We start from the raw sequence: 16,087 nt of genomic DNA on the forward strand, positions 1-16,087 counted from the left end.
TTTTCATATTTCAAAGCTGTACTTGAGCATGTATTATCATTTGAATGAAAAACAATCATACTGCAATGGCTAGTCGAGAATTTAACAGGTTTGCGAATAATTGGTGCGTACAAAAAAGTAAATCTACTCATCCAGTGTATATTATATCAGATCTAAATAAAAAGCTACTTAAACCCCCAAATAATCTACATTTTACTTATTGTTCCAACGGTACCTATCAATCCTTGATAAACACCCCTTATTTTTATATCGTATATAATTATGTTGGTGATTGTTTTTGCATGTGTGTTATATGTCGTTGGCCTTGTCCCAGTGCCTTTAAACGGGGTTTATGCATAAACGTTCGACTACTTTGCTCCTTACAGTAGTTATTCATATAAATATTTCCTTGCAATGAACATTTTACATCAAAACATATTGTTTGACTTGTTTTCTTAAAGTGACACTCTTATTCAAAATCATACAAACACATGTATAACAAACATACATTTTACATCATAAACCTTTAACTACTTACTAAATAATGCATTTATGGAAAATATTTATTACTGATTACACAATTGCAACCGTGTATTTAATAGCTGAAAACGCAAAAATATTAAATGATTGGTGAGTACTAAAATGTTTACTGTGATCTACTATCGTCTCATAAGGTAGAAATCCGTATTTTCTGCACCTTTCTTTCAAATTACACTAGGTATCCTTCATAAGAACCATTGTTTTCGACATTTGTTCATCCTTTTCGGTATATTGAAACAATTCTTTTAATTGTGGTAAATCTTGTTTGGGAGTAAGAGTGCATCTTTAAAATAGATTCAAACATAATTTTTGTGTGTTAATTTGGAAATTTGCCTTATACGAAATCATTTTTAATACAAACCTTTTCATCAAGTTGATATATGGTTACATGTACGTGCAAATCTTGTTAAAATTAGTTTAATTAAAGTCCTGTCTGACATCAATAATGCAGCGCCCATTACTGTTTATTTGTATATATGCATACACTTTTATAAAATAATTACATATCAACGATTTTTATTTTCGTAAACACATAAACACTGTTGAATAAAACACATCACTCTGTATGTGCTAGCATGACACTCAATGATAAGGCGACACTCGTCTGTAAACACATGAAGCACAATAGGGATCTAAAGTCTTCATGAAAAAGCCAAGTATGAGGATCTGTCATGTTGCATCATTCAGTATTCTTCAACTGGTTAAACCGCTTATGAAGCCGTTTACAAATGTGTCTGGATTTACCGTTTATGCGTGCTTATTTTAATGGACTGATTGGTTTTGCGTGCTTATGTTGCTGGATTGATGGGTTGCGCGTGTTAATATTGCGTGAATGATTAGTTTTGCGTTCTTACGTTGCTGGATTGATTTGGTTTGTGTGCCTTTGTTTCTGGTTTGATTGGTTTTTCGTGTAAATTTTGCGTGATTTACTGGTTTTGCGTGTTTATGTTTATGGTTTTATTTTTTGCATACTAATGTTGCCCAGTCTATTTATTTTGCGTGCATATGTTTCTGGTATGATTAGTTGTATGTGCTTATATTGTTTGAATGATTATTTTTGCATGCTATCTGCTCTGGATTCTTGCTTATGTTGCTGGGTTGATAAGTATTGCGTGCCTATGTTGTTATATTCCTGTTTGTGCGACCGTATCATGCTGGATTAACTGGTTTTGCTTTCTTATATTGCTGGGCTGACTAGTTTTTGCGAGCTTATGTTGCAGAATTAGATGGTTTTGCGTGCTTATGTTGCTGGTTTGATTATTGTGCTTGCTTATGTTCCTGGATTGATTGATTTCAGGTCTCATGTTGCTTGATTGATTGTGCGTGCGTGCTACTGATTCTTGTTTAATTGGTTTATCGTGGTAAAATTGCTCAAATGATTGGTTTTGCGTTCTAATGTTTCTGGATTAATTGGTTTCGCATTCTAATATTAATAGATTGATTGCTATTGGTTGCTGATATTTCTGGTTTGTATACGTGCATCAAGATTTGCTGCTCCTGCACTTTTTTTCTGGCTGATCGACAGTTTTCAACGTCAGTATATCTGGCGATATCACATGACCACCGTGGACAAATCGGAACTCCGGTCGTGTTTCACGTATTTCCTCGAAAATATCATCAGCATCAGATGTGACTTGAATTCCCTGATAAAGAACAAACAATATTCACACTACACTTTTCTAGCAAATACTGTTCTTCAATTCATTGTTGCGAGCAAACAACTAGAAATGAAAACCATATTCAGTAATTATTAATTCAGGTGAACTTAGTTCATTTTTTTGAAAAACACTTAATTAATTGATAATTTACCTCCAATAGTAGCTCCTGTAGTTTTGATTGTTCGTTATCATTCAGTCGTGTTAGCATCTCTATGGCGCCTTGGGTTGTAATAGGATTCTGACTTAGCTGAAACGATGTTAAATTAAACTAACATACATTTAACAATTATTGTGTTATGAGTTTTGTCATTGTAATTGAAAGGGAAACGACAAGAGGAACTGGAAATTCTTTTCGCGATTTGATTCGCCAATTGCGCGTGTTGACTTAAACAATAATGCAAAATGAGATGCCAAGGTCTCTTTTTACAACAATATCTATCCTAGAATATCACTTGATTACCGCGAGTTTTTGTAGCGACGTGTTGGCACCGACAGCCTTTGCCATTGCCCGGCAGCCCTCATATCCTATCCTGTTGTTGGACAGGTCCAGTGTGACCAAAGTGGTGTTGTCCTCAAGACTTTCAGCAATGGCAGCGGCACCTTCATCCCCGAAACCGTTCCAGGAAAGGTTTAGGTTACGTAAATCTACGTTTCTCTAAAGCATAAATGAAACGTATTCACTTCTCAAATTATGATTGTGTAATGAATAAAACAATAAAAGACAAAAACACTATTAAACTGCTGTCACGGGGACAGCTTTGTAAGTGAGATGCCGTTAACATGAAAACAAACTACGATACAAGGAAAACCTTCGAACCAGATAGTCAAAATCTTTAAAATACGATCGGCGTAGTTACAAAAATATGAATTCTAGTTAACGTTAATTTTTGGAGGGTTGATATTTGGGTGATAAAAAACGAGGCTGTGAAAAGCAAAATTCACTAAAAACAATGTTTTATCAGTTAGAAGGACATTTCATTTAAGATGAATGTTAGTAAATGTCTGTAAGGAGACAGGAATAACGTATTCTTACACATATCGTTTCACCCCATGCCATGGCTCCAAGCATTCGTATATGATTCCAGCTCATGTCAAGGTATTCAATTGAGTCATTTGTCTCTACAAAGCATGGCAGGCAATAATGAATAAACATCACATTATCAGTTACATTTTCATTTGTAGAGAAAGGCGACAACAAACTAGTCACGTTTATGTTAGAAATGAGATATTCAAATGTGTCTTACGAGGGGTATTCGTTTTTAATGTATATATAACCATAGCAATGATCTACTTTGCTCGAACATAAAGTTCTTCCTGGTAAATTTCACCAGATATGATAACATCAGACATATATTCTATTGAACATACTTTACTTAAGCGCAACTATTTGTATTTTTATCAGAATGTTAGAAAGATTGATTTTTTTGCCATTCAGTTTGGCCATCAGACTTGAAGAGGTAATCAATATATCACAACCAAAATCTCACCCATTATTCTGGCAAGACATTTTCCTCCATTTTCATCGAACTTGTTATGACTTAGATCGAGTCGTTTTAATTTCCGGTTGTACTGAAATTAAAATATTGTATGCATTTCAGACCAAACATTTACATTTGCAGCAGGTGTCTAATATCCAACAACTGATACTAAATCAACTTGCAAAAAAGACAAAATGGCACAAACATATAGATTGTCTTTGTATCAATTTCTGTACCACTACAATTTACCTTTAAAGCTTCGGCAAAACATTTGGCACATTCGTCATCCATATCATTACCTTGAAATAAAAACAAAACATGGGTTATCTTAGTAACCACTCTAATAAAAACAAAACATGGGTTATCTTAGCAACCACTCTAATAAAAATAAAACATGGGTTATCTTAGCAACCACTCTAATAAAAACAAACCATGGGTTATCTAAGTCACCTCTCTAATAAAAACAAAACATGGGTTATCTTAGTAACCACTCTAATAAAAACAAAACATGGGTTATCTTAGTAACCACTCTTATAAAAACAAAACATGGGTTATCTTAGTAACCACTCTAATAAAAACAAAACATTGGTTATCTTAGTAACCGCTCTAACAAAAAACAAAACATGGGTTATCTTAGTAACCGCTCTAATAAAAACTAAACATGGGTTATCTTAGTAACCACTCTAATAAAAACAAAACATGGGTTATCTTAGTAACCACTCTAATAAAAACAAAACATGGGTTATTTTAGTAACCACTCTTTGTAAGAGATTGAAATAAATATCACAATTTTGGACAACAGAGTATTTCTTGTAAGGAACGTGGTTATAATGTGTAGAAAGTAATATTAAATTACATCGATAGAGCAAAATAAATATTATTTTAAGGTATGTTGATTTAACTATCCACGTACCAGAAGCTTCTAGTGTTGTAATTCTCAGGTTTTCAGACAGTAGCTCCGTTAATAACGTAACCTCATACAAACCAATTTTGGTATTTGACAATTTCTGTAAAACAAAACTTTTTGCAATTAATGATTAATTATCAATTTAACAAGAACAAGAACAAGATTTTATTTCATTTCAAACATTCAAAATACATGGTTTCAATGAAATAAGTCGAAATGACCCTTGATCATTGCAAAAGCTGATACATATTCATATATATATTTATATGTCGATCATAGTCAATAGGTCAAATGTAAACACATTTAGTATTCGAGCATGTATAGCACATAGATAAACTATACACACAGAGAAATGAAAGTAATATATGCGTTCAAGGCTTAAACTCTTTATAAATTATTACGCTACCTAGTTAACTCTTTCCTTATTTCAAAAGCTCTAAATACAAAAACTGCAAGATTTTTAACTACATTAACACTCTTCGACATAAAAAGCGCAATTGTTTTATACATGCTTAGATGACGACAATAGTATCGAGGTAAGTATCTTTGTCTAATATCGGTATACATGTTACATTCAAAAAGAAAGTGGAATTCATCTTCTAAAATGTTACAAGATGGATATATCCTATTATAAATATCTGTACGGTTCCATCGACCGCTTTCAATACCTAATCTATGAGATGATAACTTCAATTTGCTGAGAGCAATCCTATATTTTTCAATATTAACGCATTTTAAATAAAACTGAAAATTAAAGTCAAAAATATTTCTATAAAACAATGCCCTAGAAGATTCAATTAGCCTACTCTGAAGGTTTTAAACACAATTATCAGTTAGTCTTTGTTTAAAAAGTGATAGAAAACTCGTGTAGTCTCCTACACCTTGTGCTAACCAGACATGATAGAAACCCAATGAGCCTAGAACACTTTTAACCCGTGTTGCCCAGTTATGCTTTAAAGGACGAATTTCAATATCATCTAACATGAGTTTATAAATAAGATTAATGTATTTGTGTTCCGGAGAACACTTACCATAGTATATCTAACACGATGCATTGCCAAGAGCACTTAACATTAACAGCGTTGGGTACTCCAACTTAACGTGTAAATGCAGATATGTCGCACTAACCATGTACGTAAACTTTACACATATACTATAACTTCATGTATTCAGACGATGCGCATATGTATAAGTGTTAATAAACGTCTGTTCTGTTCATGACCCTTTCAAATTTGAAGGGATTGTAACAATTTGGCTGATTAATAATTGGAAGCTCGAAATAAAACAGAAAATACCAGATCCATATCCATGTGATCACAGGCCATAATGGTATCAGATAACAACAAAGCAACAGAAGAACATATATGAGGCATTAAGATCAAACGTGGTTCGGCCTTTTAGTATGTCCCTTAGGTATTCGCGATTATCTGTGCGCTGACATTTGACGCATTTTCAAGTAATCGCCCCGCATTTTAGAGCCACCATTTTGGCGCCTTTTCGCCTTCTGGTGGGCATGATATATATGCAGCGGTTTGTTTTGTCATGATTCCATTTTGCTAATGCCTACCGAAAGGCGAAAGGGTGAAATGTGCCAAATGTCGGGTCGACAATGCTCGAAGTCACGTAAATGAAAGGCGAAAACAAAACAATGGCAGAAATAACGCACCATCTAAAAAAGGAAAGAAAACAAAATGAACATTGTCAAGACTTGACTTGCGTCAGCCCTACCAGTTCTGTGATAGTCATATTTTCTTCCAGCATGTCCACAAGAGTTTCCATACCGCTCCGACCAACCTCATTCCCGCTCAGTTCAAGCGTCCGCACACACATATTCGTCTGCAATGAACACAGCAGTTGGATCACGCTTGGCATTTTGTAGTGCTATTTTAAAGATCTATAAACTAATCTTGGTAAACTAAAGATCTAACTATTTCTTTTGAGGTATTTGGAACCATTATGTAAACGACCGAGAAAGGGCAAAATTTAAATGCAGGGGAAATATGCTGCAGTGTGATCCTTCAGAAGCACACACTATACGTCTATTTTGAAAATGCAGTCTCGGTTTGATTGAGATTGTTTGTCTGCATGTATGGTTAATGATACACCACTAATGCAACCTCACGCATTTATTTCCTTGAAGATGCTTTTGTATTGTTTTTGTTCATTAACCTGATTGGAGGATAATGAGGTCCTTTGAATTAATACACGTCTTGGCCCTTTTCATCCTTGCATCTAATAAGGCAACGATTTAATATTTACATATAAAATTCCAATCGTTAATCCACATACTTACCGTCAATGCATATGCGAGGGCTTCGATGTCGTGCGGGGCCAGCATACAGTTTCTGACGTCGAGAACCTCTAAGGTCAGCCCTTTCAGAAGACGCTGACGTGGTGCCATGCCCTGCTTCACGCACGATGTCAGGTATATCTTCTGGCACATGTCAGGTGGCTTAATGCGCGGTCGTTCTTTCTCTGTCAAAGAAAAGCGTATATTACATTACTTAAGTAAATATATATGCAAATAAGCTTGATTCTTAAAACATATCCATTCTTACCGGACGCCATGAAGCTCATTGAAAGATTGATCACTGTGTTAAGGTTCCATTCTACCTCTATGAATTGTGCATGCTGCGTAACACAGTGCGAACTATGATAAGACGTAGTCAGCAAAATATGAGTCTAGCGAAGAAAAGAAAGATAGAATATTTAAAACCAATATTCAGAATCATTTCACCAGTCATTGCTTCACTATAATCATGCACGTTTATGCTACGCATGGCGTTTATACCGGATAAACTTAAGCGGAGTGTCATTATAAATTTGTATAAAGGTGGATCTAGATGCAAAGACAATCCAAATACACTGCGGAATTTGGTTGAATATACGGGAAAGATCGGTCACAAACAACTTGAATATACTGGCGTGTTCGAATCCGTACACCCAACCTGTACGGATCCCGTACAAGAATACGTAAACGGAACACTACGTGTACGCACTTCCGTATTCACATCTCCATACCCGTGGATATACGGAGCAATCAATATATATATATATACAAATGTGCAATTTATTTTTTTAACGTGTTTTTGAAGAAATACATACTTTATCCATAATATCTTTTGCAAATATATAAATATGGAATGGAAATACAAACCCCGTACATATTGCGTGTACGGGATAGAAATACGGAACCCATACACGCAACGTGTACGGCGTAGAATTATTGACCTCGTACAAGAAATGCGTTGCGTTTACGGAGTACTTACTTCCATGGAAATTCGGACCCCGTGTACTGTAAGAAAATAAGAACTCTATATACGCAACGGGATGAAAGAACAGACCCATTACATTCAACGTGCATGGTATGAAGAACTGACTGAGTGGACCGTTTTAGATACCGATGATAAGAACAATCAAAAACATGCGTTTTCTGATTAAAAAAATCTTTATAGACATATACAAAACAACTATTATATCATTTCATAAGATTCAAAAAGAGCATGTTTGAGTAACCAATTCAAGTTCAAGTTCAAGTTTTATTAATTAATTTACGGCCACAGGCCCATAATACAGAACATATTTACATCAATGTCATTCAAAAATACCATTGTCATTTCCATGACTATATAACAATATTATAGAAACCTATCAACAGTTAGTTATTTTTCATAATTGCATGAATGAATTGGCATGTCTTTAATGTTAAGTTTAATTTAAGATCTGGCAGATCATCATCATTTCATTGTTTCATTTGCTCATAGTTCTACAGCCATGACCTTATCGTCTGCTATTTTGAAAATATTAAAACTAGTGCAGCCGAAAAGCTGTAAAAGTGACATGTTGTCAGACCTGAATACCCAGCAAGGTGGATTTCAGGACAATTTAAGTCGGATGATGACTTCTTTCATAGTTTGAGAAAGCGTTTTCTTTGCCCGTGAACATGGGGTTAAAGACAATGGTGCAATTATGCTTCGAGTATTCTTGTAAGGTGCGCTTCGGTTACATCCTATCAAAATGTGTATTTTTCAAGAAAAGCGTCGCGATACACCTAAACGAATTCGGACGCTAGGACCAGAGCGGACAGAGGATGTTGAGGCATACACACATATCGGACTATTGTTTTATAACAACATCATCTGAAGCGCTTATCACGGAGATGGTCACTAAGTTGAAGGGAACATTTTTGAACTATTTGAAAACGGATACGCATTTATTGTAAATTGCAATCAGAAAAAATGTATTAAACAATTCAAAAAACACTGACTTTGCTTTGGTCTGCTTGAATGTTGAAGAAATTGACGACTATAATGAATTACAGTTCTTTGATCAATTGTGCAGGCTACCAGATAGGTTCATTGCCAAGAACGTATTGGTTCACAGTCTTCCGTGCTTTGGTGAAAGCACGCAATTGTTTGACTTTGTTCCGGATATATTTCGGATACTGCAAAATACTACCTAACATATATGTATTGAACGATTAATGGAGCAGTGGTAAAAAGTATTGGAAAAAGATGATTACATTGAATGTTAAAAGACTACACAAACAAACTCGTGCGGCTCGTGTAGGAGTAAATTGGTCTTAAATTACCGAATATAAATATATCTGACACCTCTTGCCCTATATGGAAGATCGCCAGAACCTCGTCCGTAAAATTGACGATCTGTCATAAGGTTTTGAGATTTTTCAGCCTAACTACTTTAAGTTAGATTGTAAGTTAATGTATGAAGTGCGAACAGTATACGGACAGCAAATCTTGTTTTCCGGTATTGTAATAAATCGGAGAAGGCCCGGAGAAAGGTCATTTGCGTGCTAGTGGCGGTCATTGGTTTTGACGCCTTCGTACATTTTCTCATTGTGATGGTCAAAGTACAGAGGAGAAGAAACTGGTATCGCGTGCAATTATTATTTGATGACATCCATATTTGATATGTTTTAAGTAATGTTAGGATCGTATCGTAAAATGCATATTTCTAAGTTGTTTAGTAACATGTTCCTTGTACATTTAATTAAGTGAATTGTAAACTTGCCAGTATTTTCTTTTGATTTTAAAGTCAAGTGGTGCTACCTGAAATTCATTTTATAAAGTATAACGCATTGGGAATACATTGTTTACTATGGAAGGCCGGAGTTCACCTTTCCGGAGATCATAATTTTGCCTATATATTTCAATAGAAAAAATATTATCCCCGGGAATTAATTCTCCGGAGATCATAATTACAATTATCTCCGGGATTTGCACACAAGAATCCCGGAGATCATAATTATGATTATCTCCGGGATTTTCATACAAGAATCCCGGAGATCATAATTATAATAACTCTTTAGTCAGAAACCCGGAGATCATAAGAATAATCATCTCCGGGAATTGCAACCAAGAATTCCGGAGATCGTAATTATTAGATTTTTCCGGGGATAATTATTGACCTAGTCCGGACTTATTTGACCTACTCCGGAGTTATTTATAACCCGCCGCTCAGTTATATTTTTCCGGTGATTTTATTTGACCTTTCTGCAATCCCGGACATAATTGACCTTTGAAGTACCGGAAATGATGTAAGCGGCAGTTTCAAAAGCATTTCCATCCCATTCCTGCCGAACACTTAGAAGCGAAAGGTTGATTTATTAAACAGTTACTGAGTTAAGAGAAAGAGTTTTGATTGTGAAGTTTATTAGAAGGTAATCTTGTTTACTACAATTCTATGCACGACTTAAATGCTTTTCAGGTTTAAAAGAGTTGGAACATAGCATTGCTTTTGCAAACTAGTTTTATTAATTGTCTCTCAGTCTCAGATCCAACACGTGGTTTAGATGGTGATTTTTGTGTGTGCAGCGGTCTGTACTGTAGGTTTTATATTTTAGATAATGGAATATTCTTGAAATAAAATAACTTTCTCTTTCTCTTACATTTGCTGCTAAGTGCCAGATTGTCATTTATAAGGGTCATTCTGTCTATGCACCAGTTAATGGTAACCACAGCCTCCCCCCCCCCCCCCCTGGCCCAGGAAACAGCATGAACTTTGACTTTCAGTACAGCCAAGCCCGGGTAAATCCCCGTCCTGCAGGGACAAAATGCTGGTAAAATCTGCGTAAGATGTGCCCCTAGGTAAGGTGCAATCATTGCCAAATACCCTGCACTGCAGGGCCACCTGGAAGGTAAAAACACAGCCCAATTTCTCAAGCTTTCCCTGGTATACTCACAGACATGGGGGGTGGGGCATGTTAGTCAACCTTAATGGCCCTCAACAACTCTTTTGATGCTTTTGTTTTATTATGGCAGACTAATGACTTCAACCATCCCAGCTAAAAGTAGCGAACGGTCCTTGTGCAGAGAATCCTTGTGGCAACAATTTTGAAATTAAACCTTTGTTATCTTACGTGATCAGCTGTTTCTTTTTTTGTATGGGGGTGGGAGGACTTTATATATTTATACTAAGCCACCTTCCTGTCCAATGGCATATCCATATCTATTTACTAGCTTTTCGTCTTTTTTATTTACGAAAAGGGGAGTTTTTTTTACAATAACTGGGGAAAAATATACACTTTTCTGGGTGGGGAATGGGGCGGAATATCGGGCCCAAATTTGCCATATAAAAGGGCAGGATACACATGCTTTATTGCATAATTATTGCTTCAATTAATGATACTTAAGTGCATGACATGATAACCATGACTTCAAGCATGCTAAAAACATATTGTGAAAAAATAAGACTAAATTTATGAAATTCGAACTTGAAAATCGTTCATTTTCATCACATTCAGAGATCAGTATGAACTATTATCTGTCATGATTTATTGCAATACATATTTACACCCCAAGGATTGATCTTTTTTGGTTCTTTCAAAGGGAAAATAAACTAATATTAAATCATTTCTTTATTCGCTGGAGACTAGACAGCTTTTTCTTTTAACTGTAAAATTTCCCAATTTTGGCATTTTCACGACGTGAAATTTCCCAAAATGTCTAGGGTCTTTTTCCCAAAATGGGCAGAAAAAGCCCTGAGCTGGTATAAGCTGCAATGTCCTACTTTTTGGGTTTTGTCATTATATTTACAGAATTTCTGGCCAGTCTGTTGTCTTCGGTTTTAGTCCAAATAATTGTACGTCGACGGATTTTTTTTTAGATTTTTGATATGGCAAATCCTTCACAGGGATTGGAAGAATCCCTTATAACACGTCTATTATTTTAGACTATCTTTGGTTTATGATAGAAAGTATAAAAATTCCAAGTAAAGTATAACAATTTCAAGTAAAGGGATACAAATTAAGCTGGATGAGTCACCCGATGTGACTTAAAATTAAATTGGGCATGAACAATTAGCAAGAAAGTTGATCAGTACATGACCAAAAATTAAGCTGCGCAGATAATAATTTACACTTTGCTGTCATTTTTCTTTAGGGTAAAACAAATGTCAACACAGGACCTCCTTTTCACAAGTCGAACTTCGAAAGTGGAAAGTAGCAAACCTGATTTTGCGCTTTATAATAGGTTTCCCTCAGCCAGATATGGTATACCATGATATGTGGGTGATTTACTGTGTCTGCGTAACTGGCACGACCTGCATGAGGTTCTCCAATAAAGGAGATGATCCATGAGTCACATTTAAGTATCTGTTGCTGTAACCCATAAAAAAATTAATGGTTAGTCTTTGGCAAATAATTGTGCACCATTAGGCCAGGTGATCATTTAACAATTGAAGGTAATACATAAGGAAACCTAAGCATTATTCTAATATATACATATTTTAATCATGTGCACAGGTATGCAAAAGGTTTATTGTTTATTGTACCTATATATTTTTGTGTGACATGCATGTACTCGAGTCATTGCTATTATTTTTTGGTTGCTTGTCTAGAATTATATATTTTTTTTCTCAAATTAACGATGTAATCCTCTTTTAAATCAAATACCCAATGAAGATATGTAAACCAAAAATAGTCAAACATATTTGGGTTATGCCAAAAATTAAAACAATGATTTTAACCAATCAAAACTTGTTACTCTAGACAAAGATAGTATTTCAAAATTAAAAGATAAAGGATAACTAAACAAATTGGCGAAGAAAAAACGTTCATCCAAATTATTAAGTTTATATTTTAGAGCTGAAATAAACTACATTCCATTACTAAAATTGTAGAACATTGTTTATTACTTTTCAGAAAGATGTATTGCCACATATGTGGAAAGGAAAGACGTGGAGATGCCCAGTTTTGTGCAAGCTGTGGGACCAAGCTTGATGGTATGCAATTGTAAACCTTCTCTGATAGTTCAAACTAACTGTATTGTCTATTATACACATTTAAAGGGTTTGAATCTTTCTTCCCCCTAATCTCTGGAATTCTGACATGAAAATATTAAATTCCTGCTAATACTCAAGACTTAAAGAGCAAATTTTGCATAAATATGATAATAATCTGCAAACTAATGACAAAAGATTGCCGACAACAGATCAGAATGAAGAAAAAAGAAAAGCCATAAAAAGATCAATATTTGAACTTAATATAAAAAAAATATGCGATCTAATTTTTTGTCAGCAAACTTGTATGACTGGTTTCTGTAGGTTTTCGCAGAAATTTGCTCATTCAAAGACAAAAAAGTAATAAAAAAAAAAGTTGTCAAAACGTTCAATCTGTGAAAGTGCAGCTTAAAGTTGTCATCTCAGTTGAAAACATCATTTATTATCTCTGCATTAAAACTTTGGATATGTATTCCCATCTATCTAAACTACTAAATCAATGAAGTTAGATAACTCTTATTTGAATATATAATGCAAATAATGGGCCTTTATTAATTAGAATTCTGTTTGAGGTCCTGCATTTGAGCTTACATAGGATAATATCTCAGCAACTACTTGATGTATTGCATTTAGTCTTAATACAATGGTGCTCAACCATCCAACTTACTTAATTAGCCAAGTTAGGTAACTCAAGGTTGCATTTAATTAAAAAAAAAATGCTTTTTTATTCAACTAAGAAATTCTCGTTCAGGTTTTGCATGGAAGTACATTTATAACTCCAGAACCCTTTTTCAATTCATTTAATACTTCACAAATTTGTTCGAGATCATCTCATAATAGGTTAGGTAACTCCATATTATCTTTTGTACAAATTATGGCCCCTGATTCACTATGAAACTTTGGTAAAGTTTTAGGGCAGGTTTGTTGGGATATTTATAAATAACTTCAATACCTTTCTTTCAACTGACTTAATACTCAACAAAAATGTTCATGACCATCACACAATAAGGTTTAATAACTCCATATTATCTTTCATACAAGTTATTGCCCTTGATTGACTTTGGAACTTTTGGTTTAATATAAGGGCAGATTAAAGTTACAAGACAAGTTGGGATTTTAACTCTAAATGCAAAGTATATTTCTTGATTGACTTTTTTAAATTTTATTCTTATTTTTTTGACAGGTATACTTTAATATACTAAATCAGGTTTTCACAAAGGGATATGGTCATGGTCACGGTTACTGTTGCTAAAAATAGAAGAATGGTTAGTACTAAATATCTTCAAGTAAGGATTGAATTAGTGTGACCAAACTTGGTATATAGTAGGACAAGGTTATGGAGAGCTTTCATTGGACTGCCTTTTAGCCCCCTAGGGTCATTGTTACTAAAAATAGATTAATTTTTGGTTCTGATTTGTAGGAAGATGGTATGGAGGTCTTCCATGGGATTGTGTTTGTGGCCCTTATGATTATGGTCACTATTACAAAAAAAAAAAGCAGTTGAAACAGAATCTCTTCAGCCAATCATTAAAAACCAGTTGTTTTTTATCATCAGGAGTTCTTGTTTATTTTCTAATTTGTTTTTTATTGCTTTTGACAAGCACATTTCTCCTAAATAATGATACTTGAAAAACTACTTTTAGGATTTTTAATGATCTTGAAACCAAGATAAAGGGGCACCATGCAGAAATCATGTGTGCAAGAACCATAAACATATCTTCAGTTATTAGAAAATGTCTTCTTGTGTTTTTTTAAAACGATGTATTGATGTTTTTCAGGATTATACAATGAATGAAACAGTCACCAACTACGACGAAGTTTTGTGGACCGTGAATTAACTTTGCCAGTAGCCACTCGGAGAAACAAAGTATTTTAAGTTGACACATTTAACACACAACCAAACATAATGTGTTCATGCATTTACAAACGTGAATGAGGAAAAACTGAGAGTACTTCAGTTAGTTTACTTATTCATTCTACAGCCATTGTGAAACAAGTTATTACAAAATTATTCATCACTCTTGATGGCACAGATGAATCTGAGTGTCGTCTTGTGTTGTGGAGGAAACCGAAGTCAGATTGCCACTAAAGCAGAAATCTATTCCCTTAGTCCAGAAGAAGCTACATTGTTCATGGATCTTGAAACAACAGAAAATAGATTTTTCAATATTGATAAAACAAAATAATAGCATTTAGTGTATAAAGTGTTATTATATACAAACTGAATTAAGGTAAAAATTGTGTTAATTTTGAAAACTGAATGGTGTGATATTCCTTGGAAAAACTGATGTGCATAGTTTTCAAAAATTGAAAAGATAAACAGTTTAAAAAGCTGATTGAATATCCAAGTAGATATTTGTGTTGAACTGTATTCAGACACTACATGAGAACATCAAGGATGTGAAAACAAGAACATTAAAACTTAGTTTTTAACTTAAGTATATGTCTTGCTCTATTGTTGCTTTGCGACCTGTTAAACAGTTAGTTTGAAGTTCAATTTTATTTTATATTTTATATACTTATTCAATATGAGTGACATTGCAACTACTTTGCAAGTAGCTTTAAATGACAAGGTCCAGTGCAATGTTGTACTCCAATTGCAGTCTGGAGAAGAATTTTTTTGTCATGATATTATCTTAAGTTTAAATTCATTTTATTTTTCAGCAAAACTTAGCAAAAATTGGTCTGGTAACTCAGCAGAACCTAGGATCATGTGCATAGAATTTAAAGATGAGATTGTCATAGGTGTAGTAAAATTCATGTATGGAATTAATTGTACTTTGTCACTTACAAATATTGAAAGTTTTATAATGTGCTCAGTTTTTTATGGGGTTGATTCGTTAACAACATTGTGCAAAGAATTTCTAATGGAAAATCTCAATTCTCAAACTGTTTTCAGATTTCTTAGTTTATCTTGTACTAATTCACTTGATAATGTCAAAATACTTTGTTTAACATTTTTGGACTCGAATTTTGAAGAGTCTATGGCAGCTTCTGATGATTTTTTTTCGCTATCACCTGAAGTTATCACTCAAATAATTCAGCGTTCTTCACTTGGTGTTCAAGAGGAGTTTTTGTTTGATTGCTTAATTCATTATTCTGACAGTGTTGAACATTTTGATTGGACTTTGATTGTAAGGTTTATTAGATTTTTCTGTATGACTTTAGAATATTTTATATGTAATTGTGTAAGGATCGGTATTTTGTCTTCTGATGTTCAAAATAAGGTTTTGATATATTTATCTTCGCCTGATATACACATTTCTACTTTGTCTGACATAGGTTTA

General features: G+C 34.2%; 1 protein-coding gene across 2 annotated transcripts in view; it reads right to left on the bottom strand.

The window, feature by feature from the left end:
- Positions 1 to 434: 434 nt before the first annotated feature.
- The window catches only part of LOC128209165 (leucine-rich repeat-containing protein 74B-like), a 40,643-nt gene continuing 24,990 nt past the window's right edge, over positions 435 to 16,087 (bottom strand). For both annotated transcript variants that reach the window (XM_052913070.1, XM_052913071.1), the window contains 9 exons: positions 6,856 to 7,037; positions 6,291 to 6,398; positions 4,569 to 4,662; positions 3,905 to 3,954; positions 3,665 to 3,746; positions 3,211 to 3,296; positions 2,638 to 2,832; positions 2,329 to 2,424; positions 435 to 2,162 (listed from right to left, as the gene is read on the bottom strand). In XM_052913070.1, the coding sequence (XP_052769030.1) occupies positions 2,001 to 2,162; positions 2,329 to 2,424; positions 2,638 to 2,832; positions 3,211 to 3,296; positions 3,665 to 3,746; positions 3,905 to 3,954; positions 4,569 to 4,662; positions 6,291 to 6,398; positions 6,856 to 7,037 (1,055 nt within the window). In that variant the 3' untranslated portion in view covers positions 435 to 2,000. The remainder of the gene's footprint in view (positions 2,163 to 2,328; positions 2,425 to 2,637; positions 2,833 to 3,210; positions 3,297 to 3,664; positions 3,747 to 3,904; positions 3,955 to 4,568; positions 4,663 to 6,290; positions 6,399 to 6,855; positions 7,038 to 16,087) is intronic.

This window comes from Mya arenaria, chromosome 11 (genome assembly GCF_026914265.1).
Source record: "Mya arenaria isolate MELC-2E11 chromosome 11, ASM2691426v1".
NCBI classification, from domain to species: domain Eukaryota; kingdom Metazoa; phylum Mollusca; class Bivalvia; order Myida; family Myidae; genus Mya; species Mya arenaria.